We start from the raw sequence: 23,181 nt of genomic DNA, 5'->3' as shown, positions 1-23,181 counted from the left end.
GCAACACGAAAGTAATGTTCTCATCAATGTATCACTAATTATAATCCAAAACTATAATATACATTATTCTGTAAAGGGCCATAGTGAGTACTTTTACTTCTGTTACTTGCAGTAAATATACTTAAAGTACTACTAAAGTAGGCTTTTGAATCTTTACTTGTAAGATAGTATTTCTACAGGGTAGATTTAGTAAAAGATCTGAACATCGGCAGCCCCAAAGCAATGCACATCTTAAATTCTAAAAAACAATACAACTAAAAAACAACTTACTTTGATAACTTAATTAAAACATCAACATTTTAATGATTACAAACACTTATATTCCAGTCACCCCAATATGCAGGTTATTTATTGCTTATTTAAAGCCACCAGTGGCCTTTCACTTCACATTTCAAATGGGTGCATCATTTCGCTGCTGTGTTTGTGGATATCATCCCTTTTACCGAGCAATGATGGGCAGGGATGCATGTGTGCCTGAGAATTAGCATCAAGAGCACATAAAAAAGTCACTACAGGTACCTCATTAGCATCTTTTCATTTGTTACACATTAAAAAGCTTTTAAGGTGAGTGCCTGAGACATTTTTTTCACAACATAATGTAAATTCAATCAACATTTTTGCAATTACATGGTCAACATGTAAATAAAGATAAAACATCAAACACAGTTTTTACCAGGTTGACACACTAGCCCTGCTTCAAAGCAATGTCAGTTGACATGATTGATTATAAGAAAAATACAGTTTATTATTCTGAGAGGACCGAGGATTTGTTTCTTTATATGGGAATAACAAAAAAATCACAGCAATAGACACATGGTACAGAAGATATTTGTGCTTTTATAAAGCCAACAAAGCTCTGGCTTACACTGAGATGATGAAGATTCAAAGGTCAGACCCTCCTGTCCCCTTTAGATCTCGGAACAGTTTCTCCATTCACATGACTGCTGGCGATTATTAACATGAATAACAGCAATTTAGATGTGTTCAAGATCTTAAAACAGCTGCACACTTCTAATGACGTTTATTGATACAACGCATGGCTACTTCCTCAACACGTCATTACAAACTGGCAGAACCAGTGTTCATTTTGTCGCACAGTAAAATTCCTGCGGCTTAAGTTAATTGCTACCAAAGGAATATAAAATGTTTAGTCAGTAGGAAGGTGTGACTGAGCTCCATGTACCACCTTTGTGGCCAAATCAGCTCTTTAATTACCTTCTTGCTGTCTGATGAAAACATTGCTGAGGTTTTCATTGTGTCCAGCAATTGAGTAAAGCAATACCTGTAAAAAATTGTTCATGGTTTGAGAAGAACACAGGCTAGTTTAGCATTTCACCAAAATTGTTGTAAATACTTTGCCCCACGGTGGACTAAATATATCGACATAGAGGTCAACGTTCTGCCAGCGTTCTCATCCTCCAGCACTGAGCAGATGAAAAAGCAGCCTTCCGAAAAGCTGGTGTACTCTTTCCCTGATTCTGTGTGAAGAAACCTAGAAGGTATCCTCTTCCTCTCTCCGTGACATTATAAGCTGCCTCCTGGGACCAGTAAGATGAGGCACACTGGACAGGGAGTCCAATTTAGGAGTGGAAGTGCAGCGTGGCCCCACCCGGCTCATGAGCCCACGAATATCTCTGTGAAGGGCTGGATCACTGGGGATTGAGTTGAGGTGCACCCCCTGTTCCAGACCTCCGAGCTCCCGGTCTAAACGGGGGTTACTGGTACTGCTGGGAGACTGAGGATCAGCGCTGAAATATAAGGTTGAACTTGACTCTGTCGGACAAAAGTATGGCTCTGGGCTGTCTCCAAACACAGACTTGCAATCTGGCGAGCTCCGTTTGAAATCCGACGTGGGCGACTCCATCGGGCTCTCCATCTCCAGACTGTCATCCTCTTCTTGGGGTTGTTCGGAGGATGTGGGCTCGCTCACACTCTGGAACTCGTCTTTGCAGTCTGAGAGGGGTGCCAGGCCTTTCCCCTGAGACTCCGACGTGGAGCTGCCTCCCGCTGTGATAGTCATGCCCTCGTTACTCTTAAACTCTTGGTTGTACTCCTCCATATCCAGCATGGCTGCTGCTCCGCCGGCCCCGTACGCTCGATTGATCTTCCCCAGGTCTCCTGTTTTCAGAGCCAGCCGGATGAGGAGCCAGTGGTGGTGGTAGCAGGGACAGGAGCTGTTAGCCCGGCCCCCGCAGGTTCCCGGGTGCTCCAGCAGAGAACCAGCCACCCCTGAGAGGGAGAAGCTGCCGTGGTTTTGAATGGAGGCCGCCGGCAGGCTTTTGTCCCCGAGAGAGAAAGAGGACTCCCCTCGTTCGAGACACGTGCTGCCCATGTGGTTGTGGTTCGTACCCTGGGAGATCTCTGTTGACTTCGGGTGGAGGAATCTGTAGTATAGGACGAGGGAGGTAGCGCCTGGGCAGGAGGGAACAAGAACACGTTTATTTTAGAACAATCAGTTTTACAGTTTATTTACAGCCATCTAAAACAACAGAGAAAAGGCTGAATATCCCACATATGAATATCTTGCATCCAATATCTTTATGTGGATTCATTTGCACCATATATAATGTTTTGACTATTGTTGTGATTTAACAAGTAGCAGGTCAAATACTTCTTGTGACGTATACCAGTATCACGGTATGTAGTCGTATTAACATTGGCTGTTATCCTACAGTGTTACTTTCTGTATTCTTGTGGCTCTTAGTTTGTACTCTAGGTTGAATGCACTTATTGTAAGTCGCTTTGGATAAAAGCGTCTGCTAAATGACATGTAATGTAATGTGTACATTTGCTTATCTATGGAATGGACAAAAACTGACATAAGTGAGTGTGTGTGTGTTAGTTTAAGGCACACACACTCACACACCAACACACAAGCGATCATAGAATTTACAAAAATACTGATCATAGTGTTAAAACTACTTACTGTGATATTTACAAGATAGTCATCTATTCAATTGTAATAATTTGAATTACAACATTGCCCAAACTACACATTAACATGTTTGCAACAAAACTACAACCTACCAGGAAAAAAAAAAAAATAACCCAAACCAGGAAAAGGAAGAAAAAAAAAAGGAGGGGAAAAGAGGGAGGATCCTCTGGAGGAACAGAGGACAGATAGGACAGATGTGTTACAATCAGACAGACAGGAGTTACAGAAAATCAATCAAAATGACAGTAAAAATGAATGAATAATTCAGGGCATATTCCAGCATAGGAACCTGGAGAGAGGAGGAGGATCCCTCAGAGGAGGAGGAGGTGTGGAGGGAGGAGGAGAGGGACAGAAGCAGAATGAGAGTCATTCCACGACCCAGGCGATCAGACATCCATCAGGGATCTATGCCGTATGCCGCCTCATAGGGTCCGATGACCCATGGAGAAAAAGTCAAAAAAGGAGGAGTAGGAAAAAGAGAGTTAAAAGCGTGATTGAAAGATGAAAATTCATCATTAAGAGAAAAAGGAGAGGAATAGGTAGTGCGATCTAAACGCCCCGCATCCCCCCATTATAGCAGCTGCTAGCAAGGGGCTGACCAGGTGAACCTGATTCAGCCTAACTCATAAGCTCTGTCAAAGAGGAAGGTCTAAGTAAACTCGGTGACTGTGTGTGCCAGGTGACTGAAATTGAAATTGGGTTCTGGTTCCAGAAAAGAGGAGCTTGATAACTAAAGGCTCTCTGGCCCATTCTTCTTTCTAGACACTCTAACTACAAGTAAGTCCGCATTTTAGGAGCTCTCTCTCGTGGGGCAATAGCAATAGACGACAAGCTAAAGATATGATGGAGCATCACCAATCATCACTTGTAGGGTTAAGAGAAGAATTTAAAAAAGTGATTCTTGATTTTACTTTGGAGCCAGTGCAGAGCAGTCAGGAGTGATGTGATCTCTTTTCTTAGTTTTAGTGAGAACACGAGCTGCAGCATTCTGGATCAACTGTCATATATATCATATTACTGCTATTTTTAATAGATTTTAATCACCGTCAGGGGAGTATTTCTCAGATACCACTGAGACCGTGAGCATTAAACACCAAAACATCTGTGACAGATAGCGGTGCAGATAACGTGACTCACCAAGCAGAAAGCTACACAGCACAGTGGTGGGAAGGGTCATGCTGTCCCAAGAGGCTTCGCTGAGGAAGTCGGAGGCGGCCAGTAGCAGAGTGGCGTTCTCTATGAACATGAACTGAATGAGGAGAGAAGGTCACACCCACCATCAGTCATCTGACAGCTTTACGTCATTGTAAGCCGAGCACGCAGAGGTGAGGATGACAATGCAAACCACCTGCCTTTGTGTGTGTGTGTGTGTGTGTGTGTGTGTATCTGATTGTCATTGAGGCATTGAGTGCCGTATTTGGTATACAAAACGTATTGAAAACCGGCACCATATCAAACACGGTAAAAAGTAATGTCTTACTGCATAAAAACTGGCCATGCGAAAGCGCGATGGTCCGTCTTTGATGTTGACGAAGAGGAAGACATGGACCAGCCCCATAATGCAATTAAAGGCACGCCAACACCAGGGACCGGTACAGATGTCAGGTTGCTGTGATACCAGCCAGAAGGAGGCCGTGAGCCAGTGGAAACCTGGAGGTCAACGCAGAAACAGACTTGGAGATAAAAGCGAAATTGGTATCAAACTGATGCAGAGAAGCATTAAATGGGTATGCTGCATCATTCTTGGGATAGTTACATCACACATTACTACCTCATGTATACAGTAAGAAGAATCACTCCCTGGGCTAGGCATCGAGGTCTATTTGCATGCTCTACGTCAATAATGTATTATCAATTGTGCTCCCTTTCTCTTCCTTTTAAACGGCTACAAAGAAACCTGCTGCTCACCTACTACTCCACAGACCCACCAATTAAAGACCCGGGCGAAGAACATGAGGCAAGTCACCCTTGCGCCCAGCATGCCTGCCCTCCACACCAGCTGGCACAGCAGGGCTGCCGGAGGCATGGCCAGGTGGCCCGGTCGTATCAGACAGCAGGCTCGGCTGTACAGCACCAGGGCCCAGGAAAGAGACAGCACACACAGACCACAGCAATAGGCCACTGGTGGGTAAAAACAAAAGGAGAAAGTATAAACAAATATGTCATCTCTTCTACGACAACTGGCATATGGCATCTCTTCCATGACAACTGGCACGCCACAGACAAGGCTTTGAGCCAATAACTGATGCTGCGGTCAGTTTACCTGGCGACATGATGCCCACATCAGTGGACACCACGACATATGCCTGCAGCAGGCTCTGTGGCAGCGTGAGGACGAGGGCCTCCAGCAACCAAAGGGCAGCAACATCTGCTTGCTGCATGACGGCAGCTCCAAGCTCTGCTACTGACCCCTGCATACGCGACACAGACCTCATGCAGTCCCATAACCTGCCAGAAGAGGGAGACAGAGACAGATACCAAAGAAGTAATACACAGTAACCATTAAGGTTTCAATGATAGTTTCTTCTGAATACTTTTGTTGTTGTTTTGTTTGGCACACTGGATTGAATCCGAACAACATATTTTTTAAATGCAAATGATGCTATACTTTGTAAAACAACATCTGTAGTTGTAAATATCTTACCTTTTGAAGATGCCCAAGTGCAGTATGTGTATGACAGAGAGGTAGCACCGCCTGTCATCACCGTCATCATAGTACCATTTCATACTTAGCAGCTGAACTGCGGTGCCCGGTAGAAAAAGGCCGAGCGTGAGGCCCGCCCACTGCGTCTCCTCATTCCAAAGGTAAAACCCAACACAGTAGATCACTAACACACGTACACAAAAAAAGAGACAGATGCAAATTGGTATGAATAGTTTGTTTCTACCGTGAGATCTGTATGTTAATAATGCATATGATGAAGTGCAGTGTGATTTATCACATGGTCATTCAGTTATTAAATGAAACACATAAAACCCAGCATGTGTGTATCATGGATGAGGATGTGTTGAGAGCTGCACTCAAAGAAATGACTCATTGGATGAACTCAATTAAATTGTTGGCAGGTTTTCCATCCAATAATTATATGCAACTCCAACTCAAATTTAGTACATCAGTGCAATACAATGTAATTAAGTTAGTCCAACTCATTTGTATCAAATACATCTAAAATAAAATAACGATATTCATTAAATTAAATTAATTTGTGTTTGTCCAACTCAAAATATAAACTAACTAACTAAGAAAATATGCAAACTCCACACAGAATGAAAGCCCCGACTGGGAATTGAACCCACGGACCTCTGGCTTTGAGGCAACAGTGCTAGCCACTACACCACCGTACAGCCCTGAAAGTGTCTTCACCTTGTAAACAACTGATTTTCAGCTGGCGCATGCGCAAAGGGTAGTCCTCAATGAAACACATTTATTTTGAGTTGATATGCACACCATCTAACCTAAATAAATCTAATAAATGAAAGAATTCATACATTTTGTGTTCCACCCATTAAATATAAATATCTATTTTTGTAATTGATTTATTTAAATGTATCAAACAATATTTAAATGTGTCACCTCTAAGAAGGGCTTGAATCGTTTTTTTGAGTATGCAGAAGCCGAGACAGCAGAGCCCTTGAGAAATTAAAGAGCGCATACACCTTGCTCAAGTTTATTATCCTTTAATTTAAGAGGAAGCTGGTCTGGTGACCAATGAGGTTCAAACTCCACCTGGACAAAACCAGAGGCTTTAACACATGCATGCAAGTATTCATCACATAAGACCTTGTATTGTAAAAATATTTAAAATGATACATTTAACGAACGACAAGTCAAATGATTCTGTGTCACACTGACTCGTTCAAAGCAGCAGCATCGTGGTGTTTTCATCTTTTGGGAATGGCATACCTGCTGGAGGCAAAGTCACACTGTGTCCACCTCCAGCCACCTCCTCCCTCTCCTGCCCTTGCCCCCATTGATCTGCCGAGTCAGGGAATCATCACACCTGGCAGTGTGTCCAATACAGACTCCATAAGTGCATTCATTGAACTGTCGTATTAATAGTAATGACACAAGTAGTAATGAGCTATTTATTATTTAGAGGGTGGGTGCAAGAACGATCTACAAGGTGACCATTATTCCCTTTTATTAAGGACAAGCCTTTACTGCGGAGGCTTTTTCCTTTCTTCTTCGGCTCTGTGACCCTGCTGAACGACCCCTGGAGGTCCGGGGGCCCCAACTTTGCTAACCCTAACCAATGCCAGCGTTACCTCGCTGTGCATTTAAAAAGAAGCTAGGTTTGCCAGTTCAATAGTAACGACCGAGTTACCGCGTTTTTAAGCTGAACCGCGGCTGCTGCTGCTGGAAAGCTCCCGCACGAAGCCCCGGGGCTGAGCTACACGTCTTCATTCATAAAGACAAACGGAAAGTATCCACACAAACGCAACAGTCCCGTGCCGATATATATATATATTTTTCATATTCAATTTCAGCTCGCACCAGCATTCTAGCACACCGTTAGCGCGGGGAATTCTATGCCCACTTACGAGCGGTCCGTTCGGCCACGATAACCAGCGCCGACGCGCCGAGCAGCACCGCCTGGCAGCACGCGACCCAGCACCCGCTCCGCCGGGCCGCCGACGGCATTCTGCGGGCGACCGCCCCAGCGGCGTTCATCATGGTACGGAGAGGCGGGAGAGGGAATCAACCGGGGGCATTATCCTGGGCATCCTTCACCCTGGGTACATCCGCTCTGTTCTTCTTCTCCTCCTCCTCCTCCTTCTCCTCCTCCTCCTTCTTCTCCTCCTCCTCCTTCTTCTCCTCCTCCTCCTCCTCACGCTGCCTGGCTGGCTTCACCAGGTTTGCCCCCTCCCTTCAAAAAATATGTGACGTCACTGCGTGGTATTTTAAAGGGAAGTCGGTTTACCAGCGGTGACGGTCACTGTACAGTATGGAGGACTTAAAATGTCTTATGTATAAATAATACATAAATGAATAAATGCATGAATACATGTATAAATGAATGTAATTTATTAATACATTGATTTAAGCATTTACTTATTTATTCCTGTATTTATTTATACATTTATTTAAGCATCTATTTATTTATTCCTGTATTTATTCATGCATTTATTTATTTATACTAAAGACATTTTCTGTCCTCCATAGTACAAAACCCACCTATCTTACTTATTCCATAATGATATACCAATTAATCAGAGTTAGAATTTCCTACTTTATAGTCGGGTTTGGGGTTTGGCAGGGTTTTTGTGTGTTTGTGTGAGTGTGTGTGTGTGTGTGTGTGTATGTGTGTGTGTGTGTGTGTGTGTGTGTGTGTGTGTGGTGTGCTTCCCAAATTATAGCCTGCTTTGTTAACAGATGGTCTTCAAGATCTTCTTTCATTGCTTGCCTTGGAGGAAGGCAAAAGATCTCCATGGCCGCTGATGCTATGACCTGATCAGGAGTTTGTCATCAGCGTTGCAGATGCGTCTGTATTTTTGTAATTTATCTTATCACACTTTGAACCTGACACCCTTTTTAATTTGTAACGTGAGTATCACAGAACGCTGCACAGAAAGTCCCAGAGCATGCTTGTACCCCGTTGTGTTATGATATTTGTGTGTTTCTGTAAAGAATGAATACATTTTTCTAAGATATATATGTTCTGTAATTGTTCTTTTACAATAAGCTCTAAGATTGCTATTTAGAAATTATCCAACATCTGTGTTTATATCTTGGAATAAACTGTGGAGTCATCATTTGTGGGTTTAATGTCAGCTGATTCATACTGACACAAAAATATAGAAGTGCATTGACAAAAATAGCAGCAAGATCTTATTGATAGTGAAGATCATTTTGTCGCGTGTGGGTGAAGTGTAATCACTTACTGGAGGTGAGTGTCCCACGACTCACAACAGGATGTTTATCTACATCCCCACATTACATACACAAAGACAAGTATATACACATTACATAAAAACGTAAATGTGAGGTTTCTTATGTGATCACTGCAAAGCGTATCTCACTGACACGGCATAGTTTAAATAGGAGGCTTAAGTACGCACACACATGTAAACAGACGCACTCACAGTGACACACTTGGTTTATGGAAAATCACATGTTTAGAAGTTGAGATACAAAAAATACAGAAAATGTCTCAAATCGCTTTTTTTATACATTTGAGATTAATGTTAGCAACAGAATAAATTAACAAAGATGTATACATTAAATCAATACAGTCACTGGTCCCAGGCAATGCTGGTAAAGTCCTGATTCTTCACATGCTACAGTCTGTGTAGAGTATAGGCTAGGGCATCCATGATTGAGATAAGGCTTTACTTCAAATCGTCCAGCAACAGGCCGCTGCTGAGTTGACCTGTACGGATTATATGGCTGGATTAGCGAGGCTGTTTCAGGGCTCTGATATGCAGCCTGACTCCAGCTTGATGCCGGTTGAATGCAGAGGTAAAGGCGGAGCAGTAGAACACTCCTTTGGTGATTTGTAGTTGGCCAGCTCATTCTCCCCTTGTTCAGCACCGCGGTGGCCAGAGGTATGAGTCTCCATCTTCTTTATGAGGTCAATTACATCCCCCTTGTCCATCTCGGCCTCTGCAGCCATGGCCTCGAGCTGCTCTGCCGCCTCACTTATGTCAAACCTTTCGATCTCTGCATTGACCTGGTGCAGCTCCTCCGGCGAGTGTCTGCGGGAGGCCGAGGGGGAGAGAGGACAGAAGCCTTGGAGGTGCACCTGGAGGCTGCAGGAGTGGAGATAGGCACAGGGGCAGCACGGACACCTGTGAGGGCGTTCTCCAGTGTGGAGGCGCTTGTGGAGCTTGAGGTGGACGAATTGAGTAAAGCGGGCGGGGCAGAGCTTGCACTGGTAAGGCCTCTCACCTGAGTGTAGCCGCTGGTGGGTCTTCAAATTACTCGTGCTACTGAATCGCTTATGGCACACCTGTCAAAACAGAGCCAAGGAGAATATGTTTTAGAAACAGATATCCCACTGTAAAATGGTTTATCTTTTTACACTTCAATTTGTGTATGGATTGGAAGAAAAAAAATGTATAACATGTTAATAAGTGAGCTTTAGAGGTACAGGTAGGCAGATTTTGTAATCTATACAAGCTGTTTCTCCACGTTTCTTGTCCTTATGCAAATCTAACTGACTCCTGGCTTCAACCACATATCTATTGTACAGATGTTAGAGTGGAACAACATCTTGAATTTAAGATATAGTCATACCTTGCATTCATGAGGCTTCTCTCCAGTGTGAACCAGGTAGTGTTTCTGCAGGTGGGCCAGCTGAGTGAAGGTCTTACTGCAGGTCTGACACCTGAAGGGACGCTCTCCACTGTGCACTCGCAGATGGACCTGAGGAGAGCATTTCTGAGATTAGTATTCACTATTTACATTGATTCATTCTGTCAAACTCAAAAAAACATGATGGCTGGAAAATTCTGAAATACTCTAGCCACTTTTAATATTGAGCAAGTCAGTTTACAGCCACTGTATTTAGGCTTTTTTCCTCTTGAACTAATATCATAAAGAGGAGCTTACCTTGAGGTTGGAGAGTTGCCCAAAGACCTTTCCACAGACGTTGCACTCATACCGGATCTTTCCATTCTGCCTGGTGAGGGGGTAAGACAAGGTCTTGTACCCGACAATCTGCCCGCCTCGTTTGATCTTCCTGAGGTCCATTGCATCCTCAGTATTGCTCTCATTGGCAGAGGTAGGTCTCGAAGGGTGGCATTCTGAAAAGGCGGCCACACCAACTGGTGGCGAGCATCCTCCAGGCGAAAGGTAGGGCAGTGCTCTGCGAATGGAGGGCACCACGGATGAGGCACTAGATGTGGCCGGTATTGTGAGGTCTGCGTGGACATGGCTGGGAGGAGAGTGTTTGAAATCTCTGAGGTGATCTGAGGGGAACTTGAGGTAGTTTGTCCTTTCGGATACACTGGCCTTGTTGTCTCTGTGCTCACTGGTCAGTGAAAAAAGAAGGTCTTGTTTGGTGTTGGATAGTGCAAGTGTCATGTCTTTGTGTCTGTTGGCCAGAGGATGAAGAAAATGTGCATAGCCATCAAAAGGCATGACATGAGATGAGAGTGTTGAGTGAGGTTTCAGTCGATCTCTCTGGTACGGGTATGAGTGAGGTAGAAAGCTGTTTAGGCCGAGTGGGTAGTGAGGCAGCAGATAGGGAGAATGCCTCAGAGCTGGATGAACTCGATCATGCACAGCAGGCTCTGGGTACGGTTTGGCTATAACGGGGCCTTGACTGTGCTGTAAGGCGAAGTGCAAACTGGAGGGAACAGGACCATAGTGAGCTGGTCTTCTGTCAGCTGAAGGGCTGCAGAATGACAGAGGTGGTAGAGTTGCATCTCTATGGCCATGGATAGATTCTGAGTGGGGCTGGATTGGGTACACAACACGGGGACACAGGGGGAAGACTGCTGAGCGGTTGGTCTGAGACAAGGGACTCTCCAGACGTTTGGGGCAGGTAGTCAGAGATTTAGAAGGCTCATCTCGGAGGATTTCAGAGACACTGTGTCCTCGTTTCCCTGCTGTCTTCCCCTGTGCTTGACTCTCTTCTGTGGGAAGAATACAAAAATAAAAGACATCAGAAACATATTAACTCATTTTTGGACATTCAGTAACAGTATCACCATTCCTTTGAGTGACACATACACCCCATGACATTCATGTGATCATTCACACAGACTGCTTGTTAAAACATGCACTGCTATTGGTTCCTCTCTAGTCCAAAGCCTTATCCTGTGTGTGTGTGTGTGTGTGTCCCATCTACCAGACGTACCCTGACACTCTATGAAAGTGGACACCATGTGTGTAACAATAGGTGTCTGATCAGGATACAGATAGCATGGAGTTAGTGGGTACAGTATGTTATTTGTATTGGCTAGAGTTCTGGTCAGTAGTGTTCACTATAAGCAGGACAGGATACACAGGATAAGAAACGTGTTCCCTGAAAGTGACTAATGGACCAAAGATTTCACCCAGATATAAATAATCATAAGACATGCTCGATGGCGTGGAAAATATAGCCATCAACAATTGACCTATGAATAATGTTTATTTTCCATTAAAGTCAATACACAAGTCAACTTCATGAATCAGGATCCAAACCTGTATTTCATCTGAGTAATTCCCCTCACTCTCTACCCACGAGGAGAGATACTATACTGACTTACTCCGGCATAGTAGAATGACGCAATTTACCAAACAGAGGAGGACGAAATACAAAAGTATGCATGCACATTTCACCGACTCCTGGACACAATTGACGTCAACCCACACAAACACAGAGCAACCCTTATCTACTGCGTGCTCCCCCGTGTGACACTTCCCCCTCTCCTGAGAGGCCAGCTCTCTGCAAACAAACAGCCGACACTCAGTGAGATATCAATCTGTCAGCAGGTCGTCTTGTCAGGAAGTTCAAGTAGTCACTGGAGCGGTTCCTACTTCTCTTCCTCCTTAAGAGCCAAATAAATAAGAGGAGTCGTGCCAGAATTCTTTCAGCACCTCGGGCAGCCTCTTTGTCTTTGAGCGTGTAAATGAGTATTTTGGTGTGTGCATGCAACCCCTCAACTAGCATGTGCACTCTTTGTGCTTGTGAATGAAAGCCAAAAGCTTTGTGTGCCAAGGAGCTGCCAGCTGTGTTTCTATGTGGAGTTAAAAAAGGGAAACCGAAACATAGCCCAAAGTCCCGAAATCAGTGTCATCTTACACAGGTACTGTGGCTATACCTGGAGACAGATCATCTTTGCTTTCAGGACTCGACACTCCTCCTTTGTGTGTCCTGCTTCAACAAAAGGGCCATACAAAGAGTGTGTCAGTCGGTCTTACTCCGCAATAAGAGATGTGTCTGCACAGGAAGGGTTATTGTGAACTTAAGGTGTCCAGAAACCCTCAGTCCTTGCACCATCCTAGGATAAGATTAAAAAAACTCCCACTTACCAATATTGTCAATGGCCAGTTGGCCCAGTGGAGGGTAGTTGCAGCGCTGTGCAAATTCAGGGCAGTACCATACTAGGAGCTCCTGGCCCAGGCGAAGTGGTTTGATTGTGTAGAAGTAGATTTCCAAACCGCTCTGGCAGGCGATGAGGTTCTGCTCCTCCACAGAACAGGCTGGGTTGACGTAGCGCATCCAGTTGCTCCTCTCCTCATTCAAACCATCCAGGATGTGGTGTAAATTCTCCTCCGAGAAGACCTGCAGTGTCAGATATGTATAACAAGTTGAGAGATAAGTCAGTTGATGATGACATGCTCTGAATCTGAAACCATGATGTCACAGGTTTCATGAAGCCTTTATGGCTTATTTAAAGCCTCCACTTATCTAATATTTAAAAAATTACAAAATTACAAACAGAAAATTAAAAATGCACAAGATAGACAACAAAAGAAAAAGAAAAATAGTGTAATTATATCGAGTCTGTGTGTGCATGTGTGAGCGTGTTTACTGCACACGAGCCATAGAATCACAGAAGCATCACTGAATTAGGATTTCACCGTCGGACTGGGTTGTAGTAGTGGGTTTATATCTCACCCACTACGACTATCGCCTTTGTCGCGAACTATTGATGACCTTTTAATAAGCAATTTCAATTCAGCTCATTTAAAGAGTCATCCCCCTCCTCTCTATCTGCCCATACAATGGTTCTTTATGATGTCTGCTCTTTGAAGATGTGCTGTCACTTGAGTCATGGCTGTAATGTTCACACATTGTCCGTGTTATGGCTGTTGCAAGTGCTTGTTGGGGTGGCAGGATTTCAAGGTTGCTGCCTCTAAGCCGTAGAATTACACAGACGCTTGTGTGTAACATGTCCCTGTGCTGCTGATTTGTAACATAACAGTTCTCAGGCTCAAAGCCACTTCCTCGCTTAGTCAGTGTGAGAGTTTATGAGTCTGAAGAAGTGTGGCCATATGGATGGTGTATTTACTGGCAGCGATGCCGAGAGAGAGGAGAACCGCTGCGTCACTGAAACCAAACAGCTGTATGTGTGTGTGTAACCTCAGGCAGCCATGCAGGGAACTGGCCAACACACATTTACTGCGCATGCACTTTTAAACCCATCCGATACATCAGCATTTAAAGGTGCCCACACGTTGGCAGGGCGAGTTAAACTTTCACAGGATGTCAGGCGTTGACCACAACTGCTAACCCATGCCATGCCACAGCCTCAGAGCAGCGACTCCAGATGGAGGTACAGGATGTGAACACAAACTACGGCACATTTGAGATTCACATGCAGCTCACTCACCCTCCAGAAGTATTTCCTGTCAGCATCTTTTAGCAGCGTTTCGTTGGTGTAGCTTTCCCCCACCAGAGGGCCGAAACGTGTTCCCTTAGGAATCAGCTCCTTACTGGTCACCCCAAGCACCTGTTCAACAAGGATGACATGAAATCATCAAACAACAGTGTGGCTCACAAATTGGAGGCTTGAGCAAGCATCCGGACGCACGCAGAGCTGAAAAAACATAATTAGGGGGATGAGATAAAAAAAGATCCAGCCAATTCACTAGAAAATTACAATCTCCGTAAAAATTTAATCATCGACCAAGAAATACGTTATTATTGGTATTTATTAACTGTCATGACGAAAGTTCCCCAGAGAAAAAAAAGGAGAATTTTGCTGTGACAGAACGTGTCCATTACTTCACATGCTGAATATTTCATGAGCCAATCGCCCATGTTATCTTTAGTTTCTCTTCACTATTAAAATTTCACCACCACTCTTGTTCTGCTACCTCCAGGTGTGAAACTCACCCCTCTGTGTCAAGCCTCCAGGATGTGGGAGAGAGGATAAGGTGTCATGGCACACCCCGACCAGTCAACTGCACTGTGAGCTTGGGGCCTAAATCCCCTAAAGCAATGGTAATGTATTCTCTCTTTTATCTTGGAGCAAGACTGGCATGGTGTATGTAGCTGGATCAACTATAACATCCTTAGTCTACCTCCAGTATAACCAGCTAGTTTCACCCTGGCGTTGTCAAACTGCTCCGTTTAAAGTGCCCTTGTGTCACAGATTACTGGAACATATCCTGCTCTTTGGTGTCAACCAGACTCCAGACAGACCTCGTTAGAAGGTCAAAGTGGTGCGACAGGTATTTTGCTTCAGACGCCGAGGCCACTTCCTCTCATCTCACCTGACAGCCATTTTTCATCCACAGAGGCTCAACCCTAATCTTGTGTGAGGAAACGTAATGTTTGCTTCTCGTGGATATCCTACTGGGCTAACCATGCTATCTGCAATCTCCATCCAGTTAAACATAAACTACCCTCCACTTTATATCCCTACAACTGCCACCCACTTATTCCAGAAGATTATTTATGGTGCTATCCATGCTGGGGTGCTGCTTTACGGTGTAATTGTGTGCTGGGACAAAGGGTTGGGAATCTGAGGTAGTTACTAATCATAGAGACCTCAGGCTGTGCGCTCAGGGGCTTGCCTTTCTCCGTCTTTGCCTCAACACATATATAGCAGCGAGGAAAGGCTGAAATTAGACAACAACATGTCAAGTACTTCCCGCCTGAGGATGGATGAGTGGATGGAAGGATGTTGGAGTGACGCAAGGAGCCGGTAGTTACACAAAACATAAACAACTGCTGTACATGCTTACATACCACTTAGATGAATTGGGATTTTTTTTTCCTGCTTTCGTTTTTTTGTAAGAACTCTTTTAAACTGTGCACTGAAAACTTTTTTGTAATTTGAATAACAAGGAGACAAGAAAGATGTGCTGAGCTGCGTACCTCTGCGGAGCTGTGGCAGCGTTTCAGGGCCAGGTTTCTGGGTAAAGATCTCTCAGCTCGGGTCTTGTTGTTGTTTTCGGACGCTTCCTCCAGAAGTTGATCCTTCACGATGTGAGTGCACTTCTCCTCGAATTTTGCCTCGCTCCATGATGTCATGTCGGCATCCTGTGTCTCGGGCATCGCATGCTGCGATGACCCTGTGCTTTGCGGGGAGCTTTCTGAGGTTAACATGGCTTTGGTGCACTGAGAGGAGGCCTGCAGAACAGAGAGAGACACAAAGTAGGGAAACATGTAGTCAAATGTCCATCATTCCATATCCTACTTCTTCTTTTTTTAAAGTTTTTTTAATTTTTTTACCAAAGACACCTTTTAACTTTCCATATATGTCACAATATCAGACAAAACATCCCAGACAAAACAAACAAACAGCTGGAGTACGAAGGGAAGTGAAGTTTTGAATGGAGCTAAAATTAGCTGTGACACAGAGGAGCAAGTCAGGGTCGTTAGTTAGGGAGAATCTACCTTTCCCATCAACTGCTACTACCGGGAAAACAAACTTCAAAGTGGAACCTTCGTGCTCGCTGCCCCGTTGCCCCCACTGTCCCATACATCCTCTCTCCAAATCACAACCCCTGGGCTATAAGGGAGGTTCCTGTGCACGTCAGCCCCGGAGCAGGACCACTTTCACAAGGAAATCAGCGCTCCCAGTGAATCGACCAGACTTCCTCTGAACTAACTGGGACTTGGCTCTCAGCCAGGTCTAAAGTCTCTTTCTCTTTCTTTCTGTCCGCTCCTTACTATCTCTCCCTCCCTTAGAGAGAAGATTGTTGTCAGCGGCCTCTTCTCTGACAAAGGCACAGCGTCCAGACTGATGAGATGAAACAGTTAAACAGTGAAAGAGAAGAAGATATAAGATCTTGTGATTAAAAGACAGTGTGAATGTTTGCGCTCTCAGAACTTCCTTTTTCAGGCTCATCAGTTTGTCTCTGAGATTGTGATAGATAAGGTTTGTGTGTCGCTAATACTTAGTACTTGGCTCATGTGATATCCTGAAAACGCAAGATGTAAACTTAAGTGGAAACTAAGTGTTATGATTTACAATTTAATAACCTGCCTTAATGGAGAGACTGTAATTCCTATTTTTTTTTAATAAAAAATTGTGGAATCAAAACTCCAACAGTAATCTGACATATGTTCAACAGTGGCCCATTTACATAACAACATATATATATGATCTTATTCTCAAGGATAGAAACAAAAGGAATGGAGATTTTTTTTAAACTTATTTTTTCCTCTGAAGTTTAGTCACCACAGCTGACTCGGAAGGAGTGTGACAAGTGTGACAACTCACTCCGAAACTCAGATTCAATGAGACAGCAGAAAATATACTCGGAACAATCCAGATATGAGTCAACCTCACACAGCTGTGGAGCTCTATGTACAACGTGTAACAGGTTGACTCTTTGCACCTAACTCTGACATGATAATCCACTTGACAGGGTCGTAATATAGGATCATTAGAACAAGATATATTCTACATACGTATCAATAAGATGATTTTAAAGGAAGATGTATACTTACTGTGAAGCCTTGAGAGGAGCCACACATAAGGCAGTCTGTCAGTGCCCTCCTTGAAAGCGTGAGTATGAGCAACCAGTGGTTGTCCTCTGTCTCTCTCTGTGTCTCTCTCTCTGTCTCTCTCTGTGTCTCTCTCTCTGTGTCTCTCTGTCTCTCTTGTAGTCTCTCTGCCACCTCAGTATCCTGTGTACCTGTGTGTGTCCGGCCGTGCAACTGAACACCCGAGTGTTTGACTCTTCCTCTTGCTTCTTGCATGGGAGGAGGGAAGGTGTGTGCTTGAGACACTGAGAGAGAGAGAGAGAGATACACTCCCTTTTCCTCTTGCTCTCCCTCCCCCTTCTCCCCTTTGCCCCACGACTCCTCCTTGGAGGGTGTTTGTGTGTGTGTCACTCTCTTGCCCCGGGGCGTGGGGCTTTCTCCGGGGGTGGGGGAGGTGCACTGGCTGTCACACAGCTATGTCCGGATCAGACAAATACATCTTCATTGTCTGACAGTCACCCACTCCATCTCATGGGGAGAAGAGAAGGCATATCTGCAGAAGTCAAGGAGGCAGCACAGGGTAGATGAGGTCATTTTGGTGCTTGTGTATAGTACGAGGCAAAGTTTCTAACGTTTCCTTTTAAAGACGGCATCTCTGCTCAATTCACCTTCAGCTTTTAGTTTGTCGGAGGAGATCTTATTTGCGGTTTTAAAGCAGCGCACCATATTCACACCACTGGCCACAAAGAGGACACTTCCTGATGGAGCAGCTCTTCATCTTTACACTTAATCTTTTATCATCGTGCAAGTCAAATGTCGTGATGCTATGGTCAGTTTAAAATAAATGAAATGCTTTTTGTTAAGAGACACTTATTGAATACAACAAATGTAATATAAGTCTTTCTCACAGCAACAGCTGCAGACTGAAATATTTAATTTCTTGTGTCAGTGTTGCCTGTTTGACTCTCTGATACAGATACTTTCTGTGTGGTCATAAACCAATCGGGTGAGTTTTCTGCTCCATACTGGAAAAATCTTTTTCCTGTGTTTTCACTTTCAGGAGACTTGTGTGTCTTTCGGTGCTGCTCCGTGGGGCTGAGATCCAGACGGTGTCGGTACTTGTGTCACGCTGAAGGTTTATCTGTTGCTCCTCCATGGTTCTTTTCTCCAGAGGCAACTTTTAACATGGCAAGATTTGTCAGAATTTGGACATGTGACACACTGCAACAGCCATGTGTCTGTGAGCCTCCTTCCATCCGGAGAAATAAACTTCCCATGTGCTCTTCTATTCTACTTTCTCCACTTCAGGGAAATTCATTCAGTGCATTAAATTACGTCAGGTGTATTTTGCTTTTAATAGATTCTCCTTTGTTTCTGCTCTGTTTCTTACTTCTTTTCATGCTTCCTGTCTCACTCATCACACCTGACCAAGCTGCTAATTAGGGCTGTTGACATGAGCCACCATGTAATTTAAAATCCACCTCTCTCTCTCGCTCTGTTTTGCTCTTTGTCATTGCCTTCAGTCATCTCAGTCACCACCTTCTATTCAGCTCTCTTCTCCTCCACCTCCTCTTCCTCCAGAATGCCCCTCGATCTGAACCTTTTCTTTACTACGTCTATTACTCACGCACTGTGTGAGTAACAGACGTAATGACCACATGAACTTTTCCTATGAGTCCTTGAGAGGCCTCTGAGCCGAGATTGCACTCATAATGTTGGTCATGTGAGCGTGAGTATATATTAGTTGGTATTTTGGCTTGGACTACCAGATATTTCACACGACATTCTGAAAAGGACAGGATGTTGGAGACATGAACATGGCCGTGCAAAAAGAAGTGTGTAAGGAAATATAATTGACTATGTTAGACTAGAAAAATAAGCTCACTGGTAGAAACATTGATCGGCTATATTAAAACATGTTGGATGGCGTTGTAGAACATGCCCACAAAGAGCAACACCTATTTTCCGAAAAAGGGCCACAGCGGAAATCACAGTTTCTCATGAACCGCTACAGATGTTAGCGTTATGGCAACAGGCACACCAAAGGGTCTTCGGTGTGGTGCAGGAGAAAAGTTGTATTGCCGGACTCAGAGTTCTGCAACATCTGTCTACGTTTGACCATTATCCACCATAAACTCCCAAGTAGAGCTGTAGTATTAAAAAGCCTATGTGTATTGTTTTGAGCAATCATGCATTATATTGCTTATGAATTCAACTATTTATTTGTAAAGGAATACGTGTGCAATTTCTTCTTTAATAACTTATATTTTCTCAAGTAAATAATATATATATATATATAATTCCCTATGACAGAGATATAATCCCATGAGGGATGAAATCATGAACCACTGTGGTTTTATTTACCAATAAGAAAGTAACACTTTCATAGTTTTCAGAAGATGTAAGTTTCCAAAAAATAGAATGTGGAGAACTGCTTGCACACAGACTGGTGGTGCCTTCAGGGCCTCTGTAAATGCCGTCGGTATCTTAAGCCCTGTAATTTCTATGCTTGAGTCTGTACCTGCCTCGGGTCATTTCTCGCAGCAGGACTAAAAGCGGCCACTCCTTCCCCGCCACCTCCCCCGAGGATGAGGACAATGCTCTTTGGCAGACATGGCTGAGAGGCTGAGGCTATTTTATAACCCATTACAGCTGAGATGCTTGACGCAGCCGCCACCTCTGCCTTTCTTTAAGTTTTATGGCTGACTCAAGGAGACATTTTTTGCATTCTATTAGAACTATCTTCTTGTCACGGCCCCCACTACTCCCACCCGTGTCACCCTCACTTTCCCCCCACCATACTGTGCTGTTATCAGCCCTGTCAGCTTCCCCGTCCATTTCATGTTGCTTTAAGTGATTGCCTTTTCCATGCATTGCCCTGCACTCTATTCAGCTTGTGGTGGAGAAATCACTCAAATGCACTTTATTGAAATGACAGGAGCAATATGAACGTTATGAATGTATTTTGAACAGAAAAACAGTGACGGAACTTGTCTCTCTCCATCTTTTTATGCCCTGTGTTTTCCACTTTAGGTGTGAATGCAAATAAATGTCAGCACTACACCACCCAGCTAGTCTACCAACCGTCTTCCCTCAACCGGCGTATGATCTCCTGTTGACAGGCCGAGGGTTATTATCATGGTTTGAGGGCTAAGAGGAATGCTACTGCACTTCAAAACAGATGTCTTTTTAAATCCTGACCAAACCACCCACAGAGATGAGGAGAAAACGTTATCACCGTACTCAGCTGACCCGCGCCGTAGATGTCTGTAACCTGTGAATGAGAGGTAATGTCCAACGATGACGACAAAGCGAGGACACACATGGACTTATAAAGACAACACCTGCACACGCAGTACTCCAGGGGGCCAAGAAAGGGTTACTATTCCAAGAAAGGATGTGTGTTTAAATGTGCAACCAGTACATCGCCAACCAATGAAATCAAGTCAGTCACATATCATTTTGAATATACTCTGGCTTCAATTTGAGACCTCCACTACCACTTCAGGTTTTAAATGAGATCAATCAAAATGAGGCATTAGCCCCTTTAATTTCTGATGAGTATTGATAGAATGTGAGGTGACTTGTGTGCACTGAATATGAAAGTGACAGGGAGGATATGTACTTGACATACTCATGGGCTGTCCAAGGTGTCAGGGTGAGGAGTCTGCAGTGTAATTCACGTAACTCACCTTCCAGTCTGGATTATACGGCATTTGACATCACAAGATTTTAAGTAATGGGACTTTAGTTATAGCAAAGATTGTCTTTGTCCTCTTGTATATTTTTCCAGCTGTCCACTGACCCCTAGATGAGGATTCTGGTGAATATCACACATGTAATTAGTTGATGTTCTCTCTTTCCAGGGTCCTTGCTGTTTCACCATCAAGCACCTGGCTTTCTTCACATCCATCATAATAATCCGAAAGAATCTGTAGATTATCACACCTTGAATGACATGTTTGAGAAAAAACTAGGTGTTTGCTGTGTAATCCGGTTTGAGTCCTCCCGAATTTTGAGAACGTTTTTTTGTACAATATGTGAATATTAATGTTTATCTAAATGAACTAGCATTCGAGCATTCACTAAAAAAAGGTACACATTACACACAAAGGCACACAGATTGGAGTTGTTGCTCATTGGAATCGCCATCCTCCCCCGAGAAATCAACCCACTGTTGTTGACCCTGGATTTCATTATGTCGGAAATATGAAAACATAACTTCTAGGTATTTGGTCTCAAGTTTCCTTTTCACACACTTTTCACACACTTACTTTCAGTTCTACCAATGATGTAACACCATTTCCTTTCAACATGACCTTTCGTCAGAAATGCTGCAGACACTCTAACCACGTTTACACTCTTCCCAGGAAGCCCTACAAGTATTGCCCAACATGCTTTATTTCCCTCTCTGCTTTTTCCAGCTCAATTTCTCTCAATGTGCCGCACTACAGTCACCTTGTCCTTCTTGTTCTCCTCCTGAACACCAGATCGACTGACTTCTTTAGAAGGAAGTGTCCGATTCCCAGGAGCCACTCCTGACTGTATTAAAAGGCTGCTCGCATTGTTTTGTCTTCCTCTTGATTACTAAGGCAGACTGGAATGATAACCAGCACGGAGACACATCATCCGGGAAGGATGCAAACACATGTGGACACGCTGACTCAAACACACTCAGCTTAAAACCTTTATAACTCTCCCCAACTAAAGACAAAACTGGTACTATTCAACGTGATGAAGTTCCAGGAGTTGGTGACAGTGGATGTAGGATGCAATGCCTGTGAAGGCCTGTGTGGTTGCCTGTGTCTGTGTCCATCGGCCTCTCAGGAGCAGCTCAGCCTTGGGTAGCTTGCTGTTCTCAGATTCCTGTCATATTTCTGGTTGGTCACTGAACACAGAGAGGTGAACCTGATCCATGCTGCTACTGTGGCACGGAGTAGAGTTTCTCGCTCTCTCTCTTACACACACACACACACACACAAAGAGAAACATACACACAACTTCCTTCCTGATATCTCAAATGAAGACACCGGAAGACAGACTGTGACCCCTGCATGAGCTGATGCAATATGCATATTCATGCGTGCACATTATTTGCTGTGTGACTCTTATCTTGTGTGAGTGTCACCATCCCTGAGACTGTGGTCATTGTTACCAACATGAATCACCTGCATAGTGGTTTCATCATGATATCTAAATGAACCTTTAGAGAATTAAGTGAAACCTGTTCAGGATCGCAGAAGCCAGTCGCTGCATCAATAACGATGGTGAAAGAGTTTTCATTGAAAGAAATGCTTTCAGTATCATGAAGTCAGAGTGTGAGGTTCAATGTATTGGTAGCCTACTTCAAATGCTTGAATAAGAAATACTTGTATTCTCATATTACATATAGTTAAATACATACATGAAATGTATTCTCTGCATTTAACCCACCTTTATTATTAAGGAGCAGTGGGCCGCAGTGAAGCAACTCGGGGCTCAGTGACTTGCTCATGGACACTTCAACATGCAACTAATGCGGATAGCGGGGATTGAACCGACGACCTTGCGGTTGCAGGACAACCCATCTCCCCACTGAGCTACAGCCGATACATAAATGTGGAATAGTTTTGTAAATAGGCTACAGTTGCATGTGCTTCTCCCAAGTCAGATATGATTGCTCACACTTTAGATATTGAGAGTGGTATCTCATGTAACTTTCAAACAAATTAATATGCATATTTATTGGACGATACCTTTGATTTGTAGCCTACATGTTGCATTAATAGACTGTGTGATGATGATGATGCACTATTGTGATTTCCTCATTGAGCAATAGCACAATAGGAGTAAATGCTTTGAGTCGACTGCTCAGGAATGGTGTCCATTATAAAAGGGGAACTTTACTACCACTCCGTGACAACATCAATGACATCACCAGGTGCCACG

General features: G+C 43.9%; 2 protein-coding genes across 3 annotated transcripts; both read right to left on the bottom strand.

Moving 5' to 3' along the window:
* Positions 1–249: 249 nt before the first annotated feature.
* Positions 250–7,610, bottom strand: xkr5a (XK related 5a). The gene is made up of 7 exons (XM_056428365.1): positions 7,478–7,610; positions 5,580–5,763; positions 5,199–5,383; positions 4,844–5,056; positions 4,416–4,585; positions 4,073–4,184; positions 250–2,412 (listed from the first exon to the last, which is right to left on the bottom strand). The coding sequence occupies exons 1-7, from the start codon at positions 7,608–7,610 to the stop codon at positions 1,493–1,495; spliced, it is 1,917 nt and encodes a 638-aa protein (XP_056284340.1). The 3' UTR covers positions 250–1,492.
* Positions 7,611–9,016: 1,406 nt separating this feature from the next.
* Positions 9,017–17,353, bottom strand: prdm1c (PR domain containing 1c, with ZNF domain). 2 transcript variants are annotated; one of them, XM_056428360.1, is made up of 8 exons: positions 17,278–17,353; positions 15,697–15,951; positions 14,204–14,323; positions 12,900–13,152; positions 10,488–11,515; positions 10,173–10,301; positions 9,825–9,885; positions 9,493–9,685 (listed from the first exon to the last, which is right to left on the bottom strand). In XM_056428360.1, the coding sequence occupies exons 1-8, from the start codon at positions 17,302–17,304 to the stop codon at positions 9,576–9,578; spliced, it is 1,983 nt and encodes a 660-aa protein (XP_056284335.1). In that variant the 5' UTR covers positions 17,305–17,353; the 3' UTR covers positions 9,493–9,575. The 2 variants fall into 2 exon arrangements, with proteins under 2 accessions (XP_056284334.1, XP_056284335.1); XM_056428359.1 differs by having other exon boundaries at positions 9,017–9,885.
* Between the last annotated feature and the right edge of the window lie 5,828 nt (positions 17,354–23,181).

The sequence above is a fragment of the Pseudoliparis swirei genome, chromosome 12 (genome assembly GCF_029220125.1).
Source record: "Pseudoliparis swirei isolate HS2019 ecotype Mariana Trench chromosome 12, NWPU_hadal_v1, whole genome shotgun sequence".
Taxonomy (NCBI): Eukaryota; Metazoa; Chordata; class Actinopteri; order Perciformes; family Liparidae; genus Pseudoliparis; species Pseudoliparis swirei.
Note: the sequence above shows the minus strand (reverse complement) of the source record. Positions and strands in the feature narration are given on the sequence as shown.